A 20,110-nucleotide genomic window follows, 5' to 3' on the forward strand; every position below is an offset into this window, starting at 1 on the left:
ACATGTGTATATAAATATATGTGTGTGTGTTTGGGATGCTCTAATTCCCTTTCACTACATTGTGGCATACATGTCAATTGTTTATTGCTGATACAGGACTACCCTCTAGTGGTTATATGCAAAACTGCACTCATGTGGACTTGCACATGTTGTCCATTCAAAGTTTGGCAGCAGTTTCACTAGCTGCTGTTGTGTTGGTGTGGGCCTCCCAAGAAATAACCCCACGTGTTCCCCTCGGTGTCCCGTGACTTTTGTCTTTCTTATTCTAAAAAATGTTTGCAGCAAAGTTTTCTTATCACTAAAACAGTTCTTGTAATTACCTGCTTTTAAACTTCACATTTACAGTACATTAATACTCTTCAAATTAAATTCCTACTCACAAACCTCTCACACATTGACCACAAGCAGATGGTAGAATTTACAAGGCTGGAAGAGTTCCCGGTTTTTCTGGTTTCTAAGGGGTTAAAATAGTTCAGCTTTAACGTTGCTATCAGAAAACTGTTACACAGGACTGCGTTTTGAGCAAACAACGTCTCGTAACATCTTGGCTTGGCTCTTCAGGCTGTTCCACCCCCGAGAACCCGAGTTAATTTGAGTCCAATGTCAACATATTAACCGTGTACTGCATATCACATAACTGAGGCAGTAATGAAAACAAAGCGGAATCCCCATGGTGACAGAAAGCATTATTCCATCAAAGTCCTGGGAAAATGTCAGGGAATGTGGGAACGCTTGCTTATTTTACTAGTGTCAGTAACACTACTTATTACTTAATGCTATGGCTTAGGTACATATAATCAGCAGATAGAATACGGGGCATGGGAATACACTGCAGGCCTCACTTAGCCTCACTGAACCCTGGAATGGACACGATGTCAATTCATAAGAAATGGTAGTTACTGGATATAACTCCAGCACCATGAGTGTGTGTGAGGGCCTCTAACGGACTTTGTTATTGGTTAACCGACACATCTTTACGCCAACTGTCCAATCAGGGGGCTCTTTAGGGGGGGTGCATAATGGTCAACATAATGTGGCAGGTTTATAATGCAGCCTGACAGATTATATGTAACTTTTGCTCGGAGAGAATGATTTAGTCCATATTTAATGTTGTTACTGGGTATGATGCAAAGTATTCACAAGATCAAAATCTTGATGGTTGGTGATTATCTCAACATTATTACCGTATATATTTTGGCTTGTTGCCCAGCCTGGTAGAATTAATAATACAGATTGCAATATAAAAGCAATGTATCATTACTATTAAGATTTTTATGATGGTTTAGGGAGAATTTAGGCTACAACGACAAATATATGGTTATCATGTGAAGTGGTGGATTACAGTAGAAAATACCCTCAACATGCTGCGTTCAGGTAATGTTGGCCAACATTTTGAGTCACATAGGATATGAGTGAGCCCATTGCAAACATGATTACAGTGGTCTGGATTTTACAGTATCAAACTAGTGTTTTTATGAATAAAGGTTGTAGGAAAGTTTGAAATCCAGTTTTAGAACTTGCCACTTAACAGTGAGACTGGATACACGAGAACGGAGGTGTATTGCATTCACATGAGAAAAGAATCTGCTCTGTTTTACTGAATTCAGGAGATTATTAACTCAGAAGTAAGAGAAACGTTTTCATGAAAATTGTCTCAGGGGAAATCTATGGAGAATATTTTTAACATTTAATAAAAATTACACTTTCCCACTCTACCCCTATTTGAACCACCTATCTTTATTTACACACAGATTGAGAAGCCAAATGTCAAATGCCTGGTGAAAAATGGAAAAAATGAAGTTTAAAATATCAAATGTCAATCAGTAGATTGTAAATGCAATAAAAAAATATATATTTACTTTAATTTAAGTATTTCCATCTGTTCCATTTCCCATTGTGAGTTTCGTTGTGTTATTATATCATCTTTACAATTTCAGCTTTCAGTTTGTTTAATTTTTGCTTCCCAATGAGAAGCAGCACTGCCAATCCTCCACCAGTAGAGGACGCAGTTTGGCTACATATAGGGACCATTGAATTCACAGCAGCAGGCCTCACACTGCTTTTTATTACAGGGACTATTTCACCAATATTTTCCTTTTAGTTGACTTAACTGTGAAAATTAAAAAATGCGTCAATCATAACAGAACCAGGCTGTTTATCTGCTACATTATCTTTCTGTTTTGTTTTTGCTAAATTAAAAAAAGACTTTAAAAGTACTTGGATATTATTTACAAACGGATTAAATTATGATACAAACTATTCTCTCAGAAACACTAAAGTACTTTTCTTACAAAACCAGTCACTGGATGATATATATATATATATATATATATATATATATATATATATATATATATCATTATAAGGAACAGGTGTGGACCCTGAGCAACCAACTTGAACCAGGAAGCTGGTGGAGACTATAAAACCTACCTGGTGTCTTTGGTCCAAGTTTGACTTGGACCAAAGACAAATGCAGATGTCAGTGTCCACCTCGAGGTGAAGCAATGACGATGAAGAAAGTGTTTAAACTCCTCACACTGTTCGGTCTCCTCAGTGCATCTTACTTTGGGGTGATGCTGTTGTACAACGGATCCAGCACCTCCACCCTGACCCAGCCTCAGCACGGGGGGTACACGCGGCTGCCGGCGCCGGTGACCCGGGGAGGTGTTCAACAGGTGCGGCTGACGATGACGATGACGACCCCGGCCCCGAGTGTCCCCCGGGAGGAGGTGGGGACCACGCTGGCGAACAGGACACAGCCGTGCCCCGACAAACCCCCGGGTCTCGTCGGTCCCATCGCCGTGGAGTTCCATCACAAGCGGACTCTGGATGAGGTGAGGCGGAAGGTGAGCTCCCCTCTGCGGGAGGGAGGCCGCTACCAGCCCCCGGACTGTGGCTCCAAACACAAGGTAGGTGAACTCCATATATTCTTCAATATAGTAGTTCTACACACAGGTGTTGAGACTCAGGTGATCACTTTTGATTTTAGATTTATTTGTGGAATCACTCATCAGCAAAACATCACGAGCAAAGTCAGAAATGACTTTCCTGAAAGAAATGGACCAAAACTCACATAGAAAACTTTTGTGCTTGATAACTTCTGCACAGACAGACAGATTATATTTGGATGTAGTTTTTCATTAAAAACTGAAGTTCACGTGGGTGTGTCACTTTTATGTTCACAAATGTATTTGTATTTATTTTATTTTAATCTGCTGTCTCATGCTTATTTTGCCAAATAATATATTTTTTAAATCTGAATAAAACCAAAACTCACTTTGTGCTTAGATACTTAATAACTTCAACCACATTCTGCGATGTACTGCTAAAAGACATATTTCTGTATCCACAATACTTTTACACACGATAGAACAAATTTATTGAAAATAATTACAGTATTGGTATTTTGTGTGGGTTTTATGTACTATATTTGTACTCTGCCATTATTTGCCAAAAGACATATTTCTATATAAAGACTTTTAATAGTTTACACACCATCGTGAGTATTTCATAGAAAACAACAGTGAAGCTGGATTGTGTATCTACATTGATGGTGTTTGATATCTAAACTATAATCAGACTGATAGTGGGTTCTTGTTCGGCTGATATCAGTAAACACATTAACTCTGATAAGGATCCCTCAGATTATTTTTGTTTGGCCAACACATACACTGCTAACTAAAGTTATTTCATTTGTGTAGGTTGCGATTGTCATTCCATTCCGAAACCGACACGAGCACCTGAATCACTGGCTCTACTACCTCCATCCTATCTTGATTCGGCAGCAGTTGGACTATGGCGTGTATGTCATCAACCAGGATGGGGAGGGAGTGTTCAACCGGGCTAAACTGATGAATGTGGGCTACGTGGAAGCCCTTAAGGAATACGATTATGATTGCTTCGTCTTCTCTGATATAGACCTGGTTCCCATCGACGACCGCAACCTTTACAGGTGCTTCGACAGTCCCAGACACCTTGCTGTGGCGATGGACAAATTTAATTTCCAGCTACCGTACAACACCTTCTTTGGTGGGGTTTCCTCGCTGTCCAAGGACCAGTACCTAAAGATAAACGGCTTCCCAAACACTTACTGGGGCTGGGGCGGTGAAGATGACGATATCTACAGTCGGATCAGCTTCCGTGGGATGACGATTTCTCGCCCCGACCTTTCGACGGGAAAGTACAAGATGATCAAACACGACAGAGACTTGCACAATGAGCAAAATCCAGAGAACCCCATCAAATTAGGCCAAACCCAGTTGACCATGGATAAAGATGGGATTAACACCCTCACATACACAGTCAAGGAGATTGTGAAGAATATACTCTACACTAATATCACTGTGGATATTCAGGCTCCACCAAGCTGAATGGAGGAGGAATGGAGGTGGAACCTGTGGATTGTGGACTGAACCACAGTCCCTCACAAGCGTCCTCACGCACAATGTGTGTGTGTTCGTGAGAACACACACACAGTGACTCAAAAACAAGATGAAGTGCCGAGTTTCTTTCTTTTACTTATATTTTGTAAGACATCATCCATCAATTTCTTATTGTCTCACATTTCTCATTCTTGCTTGCGGAGGGTGAACAATGTGGACACGTGTCAGAATATGCTGTGTTTGGTTTGGGCGGACACCGCGTCATCATGGCAGGGATATTTCTGGGGACAGCTGCACAATGGCAGAGGATTCAAAGTATTTCATGAGCAAACATCAAGTGGGGAATGGACAACATAGGTGACGCAGACTGGTCAGATGTGTTCCATACGTCTGTAGTGTGAAACCAGTTTCAATTTATCTTTTAATCCATACAATATGAAACATAGCTCAACAAAAAGCAAGACTTACTTAATTTAAGTTATTTTTATGCACAGCTACTTAGCCATGTTTCCATATGTCTTAGGGACTGTTACTGCAGCATGTTGTCTTGTAAAGTGTCATTTAGCTGTTTAATTATTTATAGAAAGCAAACAATATTCTGCATGAACAGAGCTTAGCCTAATGGTGTGGTGTCACGGTCAGCCACTTATTTTGGTTTTGAAAAAACGTCTTAATTTAACTCATAATCCACTGCAAACTAGACCTCCCATTAAATAGTCAACTGACCTGCAACTCATGAATTCAGTCGTCTTTCTGAGAAGTCCATTGTTCAATTTAAACCACAAGACAAATTTGATGTGAGACTGCTCCTAAGACGTTGATGGGATGGTCAATAAGGTGGTGGAAGGTTTTGAAGTTTTATTTCTCATTTATATGATACTTTTATTTATGATGTGGCCATGTTGACACTGCGTTATGCAATTAAAGTTTTATTTTATGTGCTTTAATGTAATGGAGTTGCTCATTGTGTGCTGGACAGTCATAAAATGACATTGAGAAAACCTGTAAATACACTTTGTGATGAGAGCTGCTGCATCTGTTAAAAGGGTTTGATGGACACTACAACAGATACTCAACATGCAGACACATCTCCTGACTGCTCTGGGTACAAAATAAAAAATATAATTTTAATAGCTGTGACGGTGGGTTTTTTATGTTTCAACTAATTTCTTGCCTTTTTCAAGTCGTGTGCTGCACGCTGCAAACTGATGTGATGATTGTACCTTTTTTCTGATGTTTATTGAGAAGAATTTGTAATGAAATTTATGACCCCTATGGTCCAGCACTGGGATTACCAGTGAACACCAAAGTTAACATTTTAAACATATAGTAATTAAACTCTAAATGAGTGACAAACTATTTTAACTTGTGCATTTGTTCATGCAAACTGCAAAACTATTTACCAACTCCACATCTGCATATTTAGTTGATGGCTTTTCATCAGACCTCAGTTTTGATCTTTACTGTCAGAAGGCTCCCATTAAGATTATCTTGGATTACAACCAAAAATTTATATTTGCAATTTTTCTGAAACCAGGTATGGAAGTGTGTTGTATTCATTTGAGAATTTAAAAAAATTAATTTTATACTTTACAAGATGGCCTTTTTCAAAATCCCAGGAGAAACTGTCATTGAGCTACTTTGAGAGTGTTGAAGCAAACATGTCCTGTCTGTGTAATTTGATCTAGCTTTGCTTTCTTTGAGAAATCGGGAGTTAGGTGTGTCTTTGACTAATAGCTTATAGGTTGTATTATTATAAGTTTGATAGGTTTGCATAGGCAAGTCAGGACTTTCCCATTGTTCAGATGAACAGTAGCCTACAATAATTTTGAGGTAGCTTGTTTATTAAGAAAAACAGAGCAGATGTTTTTTCTTTTAAAAACTTTTTGTCAAGATTCAGAGACAAACTTTTATGAATTCAGATGAGGATTTAGTCTCATGAAAACTTTTCTCAGACTTCTGGGATTATAATCTCATTAATTCAGGAGAAACAGACCAGAATTTTTATGTATCAATTAAATGCAATATGCGTCCTTATGGCAAAAGAACTAAATCTATTCTCGCAGTTTTATAATGACAGACGAATACACTTTTATAAAAATGATAATTAGTTATTTTCTAATCAACAAGAGCAACTGATGTATTTCTCAAGGCAAATCTTTAGGTGGGAGAAGCGAAAACAGATAGATGTTTTATTTTTTTCCTATATATTCAGACAAAAAGTTAAAAAGCAACTTATTGAATAAATTTATTTTCTAATGAAGTCCAGGTTTAATTTTCATAAACATGCCACAGACTCGAATCTGCATGCATCCAAGAATCTAATCTGCTTTGAGAATGAGTGCACCTCAGTGAGGGTGATACAGACAGAACAAAAGAAACCCACACCCTCGTCACTGTAGTGCAAAAAGTATTCAACCCCTCATCCCCCTCCTGGAGGCCCCAAAGAACCGGAGTGACCAGTTTGGAGTTTTCATAATTACCTTTCTCAAATCTCTGCATTGTCCTGGGTACATATGGATGACCTCTCAGTCCATTCATAGGGAGGACCTGTTAGAAAGACGATTCTGTTTTCTGAAATATACACCACAACAACCACAATCGCACATGTGCACCATCTCAATTCTGTTATTGCTCAAGGAAAATGTAGTTCAAAGGTTCAGTTGGGGATTAATAAAAAAAAACAGGACCATTTTTACATTGCATAAATGTTTCAACACAAAGTCAGTTGAGACATTTAAATCTTTCCTCAAATTTCCTCATCATTCATCTTGTGACTAATAATTCAATTTGAATTCTGTTTTGTTGCTCACATGCTCCCTTTCAGTTTTGGAACTTAATAAAAATATCTAGTTTCCTGCTATTTTCTCAAACTCAAAATATGTCACCATAGAGACTTTGTATTTGGGGATTTGTATTCCACTCGGAAGAAGGAAACCCTAGCTCAGCATCACATTCTGCTGCACGCTCAGTTCTATCACAGAGTGTGTACAGTCCAAAAGCTTGTACGCTAATGAATTATTGACAAGTGGGAGGATTACACAACACGGCCTCTGAAAGGGACGATGCAGCATCATGGTGGAGAGAGTGAGAGAGGAGAGGCAGGACACAGGATGAAAACAAAACAACACCACCAGAGAGAGAATGGACAGAATACGAAATGGTGGTGGTGGCGGCTGCTCATGAGATCTAGGTGATGCAGAGTTGAAGCAGGGAATTGATGTGAGTGGAGGATGTGGGCTAAAGGTCAGAGCCCTGTTTAAAGGATGGAGTCTGACTTATGCCATTACTCATCTACTAAAAGATTCTGTTGATGGATTATTAAAGAACCTGTGTAAGGTTTAGTGGCATCTAGTGGTGATGTTGCACACTACATCCAACTGACTCCCCTCACCCTCCCCTTCCATGTATGTAAATTAACATATAGTTGTCTTCAGGTAACATAATTATGCTACTGGGGAAACATCGCGGTGCAACATGGCCGACATTGTGTTTGTGTGTGTTTATTTGTACAAATAAGCTGCACTAGCTCAGCTCCAGTCACGTCTCTGGCAACGTACGGAGACCCAGCACTCTCCCATCCTCCCTCCTGCCCAGCCCCCTGTTTTCATTGGTTGACCTAGTGGAGTAACTATGGGAACGACTGGAGAGAGGCTGCCATGTAGAATGTGGGGTACAGCTTTTTTGAATGGTGCTCAAGGCTCCATCACACACACAGAACACACACACACACACACACGAACGGGAACAGGACACACAAAGCAAGGAGACCCATACCACCAAGACCATTATTTTGATATAATAGTATGAGCTTCACAATATTCTTTTATTTGACTAATTATCATCTGTGGTTTGAATTCTAAATTATCTTTTATAAGATGACTTATTGTGGCCTATTGTAAAATATAAATATCTTGCAATTTGTAACACTGTGAAGGTTTTTTATAGGCTCTAGTTGAACGTTTTTTAAATAATAATTCTAATAAACTACTAAATATTCACTCAGCAGTAAATTCAAATATATAATATGGACTATTTATAGGTTTTTAGACACTGATAACTGTTAGATACTTGATTATAAACTGATTATACACATACAACTGTACATATAAGCACTTACACCCAGATGCAATTAACCAATGATGGCTTCACAGCACACAGGTATTTGCTGACTTAAAGTCACTTCTGTTCCATTGTTACACTATTTGTTGCATAACCAATCAGATGGTGCTGGGAGCGGGACAGTGAGCATGACTCAGGACGACTGCAGACACATAGAGTGATGGCTACATCAGAGCCAATAAATTTGATTTCCTCTTCTGCTTTTCTTTTTTCAAATTTGTGTTATTTTGCCAAAACGGTTTTTCCTTGTAAATTTACCAACTCCAAACAGACACACATTTTAAGTATGATTGTTAAAACAAGTTGTGCAATAAAGTTCTACAGTTGAGTGTGTGTTTTTGTGAAAATTCAACACAAAGCTTGTTGCGTTAGAAGTTACACAAAATGTGGGGTCCTTCTAGAAACACATTAGTGTGTTGTAAGTTGATATGAACACATCTGCTTTTGAGTGTATGTTTTAATGTTACACTCTGAATACCATCTCGTCGTTGTTGCCACATGGCTGCTGTTTATCAAAAGTTACAAACAAACCTCTTGATCTCTTCCTCAATGCTTTACACAACATTTCAAGCACAAAGTAAATCCTCCCTGTCATGCACGCACATCAAATTTATGCACAAAAACACACACATTGAGAACGAGTGTCCACACGCAGCACCAAAGCAGCAGAGGATTAAATGATGAGATCAGCCAAACACACATGCGCGCACCCGCGTGCATCATCCTCCCTGTCAGCATGGCTATAGCTCTGCTGTGGCGGGCTGGTAAAAAGTGAGTGTTATGGTCTTACGTAAGGGCTTTTACACAGACCTCAGCGTGCAGGAACACAGAGAGGAAGCTGAATAGAAAGAGGGGAGGGGGGGTGTTGCTGCACCATTACAAAGGGGATTCGCACTGCACCAAATCCTCCTTCTAATACGCTTCATGTGCTGCACCCACAACACAACAACATGTGATCTGTCTAGCAACATGTGTCTTCTTGAAATGATGAGACCTTCGATTTCATGTTTATAATGCACACACACACACACACTCACAGGTTCTGTCTCCACATGTATCAGCCATGTGTCAGCAGGTTCTTTGTTGTCATGTTGCTCGTCTGTCCCCGTTCCCGCATATATTTTTCCTTTTACCCCTCTGGAGTCAAACAGCAGACAATGACACATCCATCAGGCTTTCATCCAAGCAATCAATAAAAGGTATTGATGACCTATTACACCCAAGCCAAGCAGAGCTCTTTGCCGCGTGTGACACCACAACAAAAATGCAACACGCCACACATCAACAAAAAGCATCTCTGTTTCTCGCCATGTCTCCCATCCACAGCTATGTGCCCCTTGGGGGATTGGAGCCCCCAGGATGTGCTGGTGTGAAGAATGGAGGGGGGGGGTGAAGGAGAGAAGGGCTCAATCTTGTTTCTCTTTGTATATAAGTACATGATTAAGCACATGAAGCTGCCGCCATTAAAATGTAAGTAATCTGTATGTGTGGTTACAAAGAGTCATGAGCTTGTCTGTCAGCGCAAACACAGTTTTATTAATTAAATAAGAAAAGTGAAAGGACTTCACACTGTGAACAGATGGTTGAATATAAATACAAATCAAAACAAAACTATGTTTTCAATGCAGTGATCAGTTTGTAGGAGAGGAAGGAGAGAAGGAAAACAAAAACAGAGGGAGCTGAGCCACATGGCAGTATTCTGGCCTCCATGTTTGATGCCATCCCTGTGCAGCAGCTCAACAAATTAATTAACCAGATATATAAAGCGAAATGATATATTCCTGTTTAGTTTAACAATTTGATCGGTAAAGGTGTAATTTCCCTATTCACAGAGTCATAATTGTTTTTTATTATATTTTTGTACCACTCAGCCAACTGTTTTCATCAATATCACAACTGTCGTTTGAAGAAAACCTTATTTCTTACCAGGCATGATGGTTTATATTGTTTCCCACCTTATATATTACTCCATCAATTTTTCCACCTGATTTCTTTCAATCCATTCCTCAGCTCAGAGGAAGGATGAATGATTGATTGATTGCATGCTACTGTAAATTTAAAAAGACATAAATGGACATGATCATACTCGGATCTCCAAATGACCTTTACTCTGCCCTTTCCTCCGGGTGAGAAATACTTGCACAGCAGACCTGGGATCAGGTTACTCCAGAGCCTGCTCTATGCTACACCATCAGGAGGCTGAAAAGATACCTGAACCTGGAGCAACCTTGTGGATCAATCTTCTGTTCCCAAACCAGATGGAAAGCTATCATGAACTAGAACAACCCTCAAATGTCATTGGAACTCATTGTGGCTCAGATTAGAGAAAACTTGCCTTTTCCAACGAAAACCTCTCTCTTTCGTCTGAAGGGTGGAGAACACTCTGCCCCCAGTAACTTGCCTCACTGAGTCACTGACAAAGGCCCTTTAGGACTTCAACACACACTACTCATTCTTAATACAAGTGCACACACTGTGCAGTAGTGTGTCTCCGTTTCTCAAAACACTCGGGGGCTTAGAAAATAGTAGATTCCGCTCATTTGTCTTGCCCCCACAAATAGAGGGACAAAGAGGATAACAGACCAACACAGGGGAAAATATATGCTGACCAATGACCTACAAAGATGTCAAGCTACATTCAGATTCACACGCAGCTAACGGTGGTTCCTAGAATGAGGTTGTACAACAAGTACAAAAGCCAGGAAATGGGGGCAAAGGACTCTACTCTGAGTTAGCATCAGTCCAAGAAGCTGGTGCAATCACAGTTTGAGATCTGTGCAATGTGACTCAGGAAAACAGGGCTTACAAAACAGTATGATATCCAGTGAAGGACAAAGTGCTAACTAGAAAAAAATAGTCGCTTGTGTCTTTAGAGAAGAAAGTCATCCAGTGTAGCTACAAGGACCATGTCAAAGGCTGAACAGTGTATGTCTAAGATCCCTCAGTGTAAGATGATGTTCCTGACCTTTGTGCCGGGTGTGTGTGTGTGGCACTGCATGCAGAGATGGAGAAAAAAATGTTTGTGTACATGAACAATTTCCTGTGTGTGTGTCCGTGTGTTATGACACATCAGTGCAAGGGATCCCTCCAGGTAGAATATTGCGATAGTTTTCCAAGTTTCAGTCTGTAGCTTAAAACTTGTAAATCCCAGAGATGGATGGATGTACTCCCAGTGATGCAGTGATGCAGATCCATAGGTCACAGGCTGAATCAAAACTTCCAAAATAAAATAATTTACCGGTCAACAAAGTGGAGAAATCTGCAGAGAAGCTTTCCTGTATAAGTTGTATAACCAGTTCAGATCTCAGAATTCATTTTGAAATATGCACATTTAGTTTGAATAAACTGTGCAGTCACATGAAGAGCATCTTTGAAAATGTAAAATACACATACAACAGTGAAAACAAAAAAAAAGTGGATCATCCAAGGCTGTGGATGTTGTTTATGTCTATTAGAGGACGTAAAATGAAGACTGTTTTTTCAAACTTTGGCTCTAAAATCAGAGGATTAGGAGGTACTTTGTTACTGATTAGACAAGATGACAAGCTCAAAACAAAAAGAAAAACTCTGATTAGATTAGGTCCTTCTGAGCAAATTGAGTTATGCAATGTGGAACTCCATAAGAAAAACATGAGATATAAAAAAAAGTGCTCTGCTGTTTTTTTCCGTCTTTATCGCAGTGTGCAGTCTTGAGCTGAATTAAAGTTTCAGTACATCGGGAGTTTTTCCAGGAAGTTACAAGGCAAATGTGTCTATTGCAAGTCCATGGATTGTCAAGAGTCAACCTCCAATGTTCCTGCGAGGGGCCATGAAGTGTTAACCCAGTTTTTTGGAGTCTCCTCGTGACTTTCTCAAGTGAACAAACCCACTCATTCTAGTTGTTGTAAGCCAAAACACTTGAGGAGTGAGTGCTTTTAAGATTTCAGAGGAATTTATAGGCTGTTAACTCCACAGCTCAACATTTTTCTGCCTGGGAAAACGTTTGGCTTTGCATGAACAGCACTGTAGAAAGATACAAACTCAAGTCCAGACATTAATGGGGGAGAACTAGCAGTTTGACAGAAACTACTTCTTGTGGGCAGTTCCTCTGCTGCCAGGTTTGTTTCCAGATCGACGGACAGGCACCTTGGATACAGGGATTCTGGTGCGAACTGGGGGAGGCGCTTCGGTCTTTGGTGGTTGGGATTCAGCCTCCAGGACGGACGACAGGGCTGACTGGCTCACAGAGTGGGGAGGTGATGACTGTTTGTTGCTTACTGGGATTTTGGAGTCCCGTGGAAGGCTGGCGCTGCCTTTCATTGATCGAAATGAAGAAGAGGAGGAGGAGGAAGGAGGAGTTGTCTGGGATGTGGGGCTCAGTTTGTACTCAGTAGATGGAGAAGGGGTACTGTTTAGATCATCATCTCCTTCCTGTTCGTCATCATCTCCATGCTCTTCAGGGTCATTGTAAAGGTCATACAGTTGGTCTCCAGAGCAGCTGTCGCGAGATAGGGCCATCCTCTGATTACGCTGCAGCCTGCTCTCATCAGGCGTCGCTGTGGGTGTTGCTGAGGGTGTGTCCCAGTAGCCCTCATCACTGAGTGGCTCTTTCTCACCAGGTGATGTTGGATGGCGGCCATGTGTGTGAGGGAGGGAGCTTTTAGCTGCCCGAACTGCAGCTCCACCGACTACTGGAATTTTGCTGAGCCCCAATGCCTTCACCTGGGGTACCTTCCTTTCTGAAATTCTGGAGGCTAGAGGAAGGTGGCTGCTTGAGGGGTTGGAGCGAGGGGGATACGTGGAAGTAGGGGTGGTTGAGGGAGGCTGGTGCAATCGGGGCAAAGCTGGAGAGTTGTCCCCCGTGGAGGGCAGCATGTGCCAGAGCCCTTGCATGTCTGCATCGTCCACTCCTTCTGGACTTGCCATTTCTTCCCCTCCACCCATGTAAGCCACCACGCCACTACCAGCTGGGTGCTGCTTTGGTGGAGGTGGCGCCCGAGCCCGGGCTGGGAGGGAGGCAGGAACTGAGCTTAAGGAAACAGAGAAGATTGGCTGGGTCAGCTGGGAAGGTAGAGGCGGTTTGGATGGGGATCCACGGGATGTGGCACTAGCGATACCAACTGCTCTACCAACACCTGCTCCCACGGGCCCCCCTCCTCCGCCACTACTGCTGCTGCTTGTGCCACTACCACCATTACCCGCCGGACCCTCGTCATCTGCATCGGCAGTAATGTCCCCACAGCCTGTCAGTGAATCAAAGCTTTTAAGGGATGTGACGTCAGTGAAGAGGAGAGAGCATAGTCTGTCCACCGAAGGTTCCGAGGGCGGGTCACCCGTGCTGCAACGGTCCAAGGGGGGTGAAGCGAGGGAGGGGCTGAGGCTGGAAATTGAGGCTTTGGCTTTTTGTATGGTCGGGCGAAGTGGCGAGTCAGTCGGTGTGTAAGGAAAGGGGGAGTCTGGTTCAACAGATGGCCCTGTCATGGCAACACAGTGTTGTGGTGTCATGGTAACAGTAGTAATGGGAGTCTCTGTTGCTTGGATGTTGGGCTCTGCCTCTGCATTGACACAATCCTCTTGGTGATGATGCGGAGGTGGTTCAAGGGTGAGAGTAATATCCTTTACCTTCTCAGAGTCGGTACTATCCCCATCCTTCTCCTTGGGACCTTCCACCTCTACCCCATCTCCCTCGTTAGTTTTTTCCTTTCGTCTCCATCGCATGCTGCTAAAGAAGCCCTTTAGGCCCCTCCCTCTTCTAACAAGTCCCGACCCCCCATTTTCACTCGACCTAAAACTCCCACGTCGGAGTAGAGAGAAGAAACTCAGCGATTTGCTGAGAGACCTCACCGGTCCTGCCTCCAGGCTGGCGAGCCCATCCCCTCTCTGTCCATCAGTGTCGTTGTTTGAGCCTATTAGTCCATCGTGGGTTTTGCTCCTAACAAGCTCCGCCGCCGAGCCGTTCCCATTCAAAGAATTCCCATTGTCAGAATTCCCATTGCTCCCGCTGTTTGTGGCCCCTTTGTTCCTGAAGGAGAAGAAGCTGGCCATTCCGGAGCCGGTGCGTCGCTTTCCGAAGAGTTTGAAGGCAGCTTTGTTGATCTTCCCTGTGGGCTGGGGGTCACACTGAGGGGCCACAGGAGGCTCTACGCACTCAGACTGCACCTCCATTATCTAGCTCTCGCTATCACTCCCACTCTACTGCTCCCTCGAGCTCTCTAGCTGCCTTGCTATCCTCTCTCTCTCTCTGGCAACACATACACTCACCCTCTCTCTCCACCCTGCTGTCTGGTCCTCTCACTCCCACTCTGACTTACTCTAACGCATGCCTGCTGGTTTTCTCTCCCTGCCTCCCTCTCTCTCTCTCTCTCTCTCTCTCTCTGGGTGCTGCTCCTTACTGTATCCATAGCAACTGGGTGGGCTAAGCAGCTTTCGTCAACGTTGGCGGGGTGCCAGTGTCTTTCCTCCCCACCCTCCCCCCATCCTCGTCCTCCTCTCATCCTCCACCCAATGCACTGTTTGCTCATTTCATTTAACTGTTTATCAATCTACGAGCCCGGACCTCGTTACATCCATTCCTTTGGTTCTGCACAGGTTTCATCTGCACACGTCTCAGTGCATTTGGCAAATGGAGAGGTACGCACTCACCGATGCAATATGAAAAATTAAACATGAGTTCAATATATTTATGCTCACGCTCTCATTGAGTCATGCGAGTGGAATGGTAAATCACAAGGGCTGTACTTATGTTTGTTTGGATTTGATGCTGTTTATCTATATGGGAAGACGGGAAACAAATGAAAGCAAATTACTCAATAGCTGCAAGTTTTACGAATATAAATATTTTAGTTGACGTGTCTTACTTCACCATCCCAAGAGGTAGGTCAAGTTTCATGCAAACCGTCGCAAGACATTACAAATTCATTGAATCACTCACATCATCTCGCAAAAATAATAATAAAAAAATAAGCATGTCACAAGCTGGATTGAAATGCAAGACCTGCTGATCAACAGTATGAGTGGGCTTAAGCCGGGATATGGATTATATATATTTCAGTGTTGTTATGCAGACACATGCAGACACACTCATATCCAGCTCAGACATGCCTCCAACACAGTTTGGGCCAGACACACAATATAGGCCATATGGCCTTGAGCCCTCTTCCATATGGACACACAGGGCAAGGAGCTATGACAACACATCTAACTGTCATCCTGAGTGGGTTCGTCTGTGTGTCTGTGTGTTTGTGACCACAATAAACAGAAGCCTCGTGGTTTTCTGTTTCCAGTTTAACCAATCATGTTTGAGCAGGCTCTGTTAACCTGTAGGTAAACAGTCCGTGTGGAGATCAAAAGAGGCCAAATACTTTGCTATCTGCTTTTTAACTTATCTGGAGAGATTAGCCAAAGTGTCCTCTGGACCTTTTAACACCTACAAAAGCATCACTGTTTGTGTTCTGTGTGGAAATATGTTTGATGTGCATGGACTCGATTAACTGATTGTTAATAGTGTATGCTGATTGGATACCAGCTGTCTACTCCGGAAGCCCCAAAATATTGGCTATTTCCCCTAGAGGCTAATTTGTCGTCAAACTTTAGCTGATGTGCTCTGAGATTGGTGTGTTTACGACGTGCAGCCAAGAGAACAACCTTTCTTTTGACATTAGATATTAATGAGATTAATGTAAAAGACAATAGTTTGAGTGGGAGCACTGCAGCTTTCCTCGAGGAAGGTATATCTCTTATCCACCTGCCTTGGCTTCTCCAGTTTTCGTGCTGAGCATGATCCACTATGGGTGCTCTTTTCACTGCCTATTCTATCCTCCCAACCCCCATGAATTCTCCCAGATACCCCGACCCACTTACAAGCCTCTGCTCCCCACCTTCCTTTCCTCCCCTACTCCTTTTTTCTCTCTCTCTCTCTCTCCTCCTCCTCCTCCTCCTACTCCTTAGTCGCTGTGGGCACACAGGCTCTCCTCTTCCAGCCCACTGCTATCAAACAATGTCTGCATTCATCCGCCTAAGGCAACACACACACACACACACACACACACACACCCACAGATCCACAGACGTCCTCACACCCACACAAGCACATTCTGTGGGCTTCCCCAGAGTGAAGCGCTGGAGCGTATCTTCCTTATGCTCGTCCCCCCAATGAGACAGATAATCTGCCCACTCGGCCCACAAGTCAGTCACCTCAGCCGGCCCGCTTACCAGACAGTCAGTCACCCAGTGTGCAGTTTTTCAGGTACATCAGATACTCAGGCAGAATGCCCCACGGCCAGCAGCTACAGCTACAGCAGGTCAGCTGGCTGTTGGGTGGACGTGAAGCCGGCACTGAGCAGCAGATGGCTGGTGGATTGAGGAGAGGGCTCAGTTATCACACGGTGAGACAAAGGATATTTGACGAGTTCTAGGGGTGGAAATGCACATCGTCATGCTTGTTTAAAACCTCAAGACAACAGAAAAGAAGCATTATCAGAAACCCGACAGCTTGGATTGGTCGTATTTGGTAGATGGAAATCTCCAGTTTAGAGGATGATACCGAGACACAACAAGAAACTATAGCTGTCTCTGAACTTCTAAACTCTAACAATGGGGGTCTATAAGCTTTTCGATGGATATTTCTGATTGGATCTACATTTGCAGAATGCAACATGTGCATTGTTCACAACTGTCATGATTAATTTCTCTGCTGTGTCTTTTCAACTGTAAAAGAGAAGACAAAGTGCACATGTGCAATAGAAGAAGCACCCCCCCCCCCCTTTTTTTTTTTTGTCTAACTAGGGTTCCCATTTCAGCCCCTTGAGGGAATCTCGGCACTAAGTGGGACAGTTAGAGGACATTTCCCTCTTCCTCTGTGCTGTGTTTTTCTAATAATACTGCTCACGTGTGTGGGCGTGCGATGCAGCATGTGCAACTTTTGCACAGTGCCTTCATCTATGTGCTGAATGTGCTCTCAAACTCTCTGGCCAAGCTTGCCTCAGGATATGAATATTGATGTATTTAAAAGCACTTGGGTGTGTGTGTGTGTGTGTGTGTGTGTGTAAGTGTGTGACAGAGGAGAGGATGGATGGATAGATGGATGTATTGAGTATGTTATTCAATAAGATGACGAGATGCTGGATATATAACATTCAAATAGCAAAGTTCCACACAAATTAGTGATATGAAGTTAAAGGGACAGTTATTACACTGACATGTATTCATGTACACATTTGATTCCATTGATATTATTCGTTTTGTTATTATTACTTTACATATAAGTACTTGACTCCCTCATTGCAAATTTCCCCTTTGTGTGACTAATAAAGGATTATCTTATCTTATCTTATCTTATCTTACAAGTAGCCTGCACATCACTGCACATTTGCAAGTATTTGCGCGGGGTTGTCCTTTCAGATTTCAGGGACAAACAAAAACGTGCCTGTTTCTGTGAATGTTTCACTATTTGCATGTAAAAGTGCAAAGATCCTTTGATGCAAAATCCTCCAGAGATGCAAATAATTGCTGAGAATTGCATTTGTCTGTTTTTCCCTGCACAATAGAGACTCCACCTCTGATTCTCCTGTGATTATTCCACTGTCTCCTGGACACAATGTAATTGTCTTACCTTTTAAACTATGTGTTATCATCCAACTTGACTGTCATGAGATAGGCACATACATTGATTTCCCAATAATGGGAACTTGTCTTTGTTCAGTGGATGTTACAGTTTGGTGCCAGACCTACAGTTAAACCTTATGTTATGTAGAACAGCAAAGACATTTCAAAATAATTTTCAAGATAAAAAGTCGAAGTGCAACCACAAACATCATGTTTATTCTTCATGAGATGCTTTTAAGTTTCATTGATAGTGTTCAATTAGTGATATAATTTTAATCAGATTAATAATATTGTGAGTATGTGTGTCCTTCATCATTTCTTCATCATCGTCTTCCAGATACAGATTAAACTAAGCTATATTGTGTGTGTGTGTGTGTGTGTGTGTGTACAGTAGTAAATCCCTGGGATTACCCTCTCTGCCCTTTTGTTACTGTTAGTAATCAACAGGGAGTGGTACTAACTGTTGTTAATCCATTTTAGCACAGACTCCACAAACACTTTTACGCTCCCAAAACTGCACACACACACACACCCTCAACCGCCCCCATAAAAATAAAATAAATTATCCAAATAACTCTTATAACATTCTAATTTCTTTCTGAATATTTGATGATGTTGGGCGACATCAAGCTCGACGTTACCCAGAGAGGAGAGAGACTTTTCTCTGAGAAGAGCATGTTCACATCTTGAGGGCAGGTGAGGCTGCTTTCATGAATTTAACTGCAACAACTTAAACACTTTGACACACATTAGATGTCACTTTAGGTGTAGTCATCCTGGAGACTTACACAATACCCTATCCTCTTTGATTTTTATCTTTTGCAGAGGAGAGAACCTCGAAAAATACATTTTTTAACAATGCATGATGTAATTTTCTGACTCCTTCGTGACTCATCACACATTTTATGATCAGGATTCATTTTCTAATCATAGCTTAAGATTGTCTCTTGTGGATAAATCTTAGAAAATGTTTGTTTTGGAACATATTTTTACTGACATTTGACCTTTGATCAGCTCCAGCAGTTAATGATGAAGAGATATCCTCCTGAGAAATACCCCCACGTGTTTGGTGACACTAAGGCAGTGTATTGTTGAGTAATTTAATACACATGCACGCACCTAACATCTCCCTATTTTCTGGTTTTTCTATTCAGTGAACATTTCTAGATGACCTTTCCGCTTTAGTTTCCTCATGCCTCATCTTTGTTGGTTTGTCCCTTTTGCTTCCTGTAGAGTTTGGACTTTTAGTTTGTTTGATGGCCTTGTTGTTTCAGTCTGCTTTTGTGTCTGAAACTACAAGAAGATTCTGTCGGCCATGCTATGCCATACTCGACACTAATGATAAAACACCATACTTTGAAAATATAAAAAAGGCTAAAATACATGAAATGTGAAAAATTCATGATAAAAGTGAATGAATAGGAGGAGTGCAGTTGCCTGAGTGTCCAAACCATTGCATGACAATTGGTGAAATATCATCAGTTGGTGGATTTCAGTCAAATGTTAGATGGAGAAAGAGAGAGAGACACAGACCCACACCAACAACCTGCATGGACACCACCTGTGTGTGTGTGTGTGTGTGTGTATACAGTGTGTGTTTATGTGGGCTGTGTTTGCCTGTCTTGCATGAGTGTGTTTATGTTGAGTGTAAGTACAGTAGTGTTTCCTCCTTGTCTCCAGTGTTCTACCAGCATGGCATGTGCTGCACATCTGAATGATTCAGAACCCTGGGAGAGCCCAGCAGCAGCTTGTCCTCAATGTTTAATGTGAGATAATATGCACAAGTAGGCTACATGAGGACGACAGCCTGAACGCAGAGAGCCGGCACACACAGTGTTCGAGGTGCGTTGACTTAGACTAAACATTCCGACCTTGTCACAAACACTGGATTATCCTGAAGCACGGGTGGGGAACCCCCTCCAGCCCCCAGCCCACCAGAGAACACAAGCTGGCCAGTGAGAGGTCGAGTTCCAAGGACAAAGGCACTTGGGTAGAGTTAACGTATCAAACCCAGCGGAGATTCA

General features: G+C 42.2%; 2 protein-coding genes across 2 annotated transcripts; one reads left to right on the forward strand and one right to left on the reverse strand.

Annotated features, from left to right (window-relative positions):
* Positions 1–2,381: 2,381 nt before the first annotated feature.
* LOC109629466 (beta-1,4-galactosyltransferase 2-like) lies at positions 2,382–4,655 on the forward strand. Its single transcript, XM_020087190.2, has 2 exons — positions 2,382–2,909; positions 3,702–4,655. The coding sequence occupies exons 1-2, from the start codon at positions 2,505–2,507 to the stop codon at positions 4,368–4,370; spliced, it is 1,074 nt and encodes a 357-aa protein (XP_019942749.2). The 5' UTR covers positions 2,382–2,504; the 3' UTR covers positions 4,371–4,655.
* Positions 4,656–10,013: 5,358 nt separating this feature from the next.
* amer2 (APC membrane recruitment protein 2) lies at positions 10,014–14,837 on the reverse strand. Its single transcript, XM_020087231.2, has one exon. The coding sequence runs from the start codon at positions 14,646–14,648 to the stop codon at positions 12,570–12,572; it is 2,079 nt and encodes a 692-aa protein (XP_019942790.2). The 5' UTR covers positions 14,649–14,837; the 3' UTR covers positions 10,014–12,569.
* Positions 14,838–20,110: the final 5,273 nt, after the last annotated feature.

Source organism: Paralichthys olivaceus, chromosome 17 (genome assembly GCF_024713975.1).
Source record: "Paralichthys olivaceus isolate ysfri-2021 chromosome 17, ASM2471397v2, whole genome shotgun sequence".
Classification (NCBI taxonomy): Eukaryota; Metazoa; Chordata; class Actinopteri; order Pleuronectiformes; family Paralichthyidae; genus Paralichthys; species Paralichthys olivaceus.

Excerpts from the sequence above, each read along its gene's own strand:
- LOC109629466 (XM_020087190.2), top strand. The coding sequence starts at position 2,505 with ATGACGATGAAGAAAGTGTTTAAACTCCTCACACTGTTCGGTCTCCTC. Across the intron at positions 2,910-3,701 it reads ACTGTGGCTCCAAACACAAG|GTTGCGATTGTCATTCCATT; the intron begins GTAGGTGAACTC and ends TCATTTGTGTAG.
- amer2 (XM_020087231.2), bottom strand. The coding sequence starts at position 14,648 with ATGGAGGTGCAGTCTGAGTGCGTAGAGCCTCCTGTGGCCCCTCAGTGT.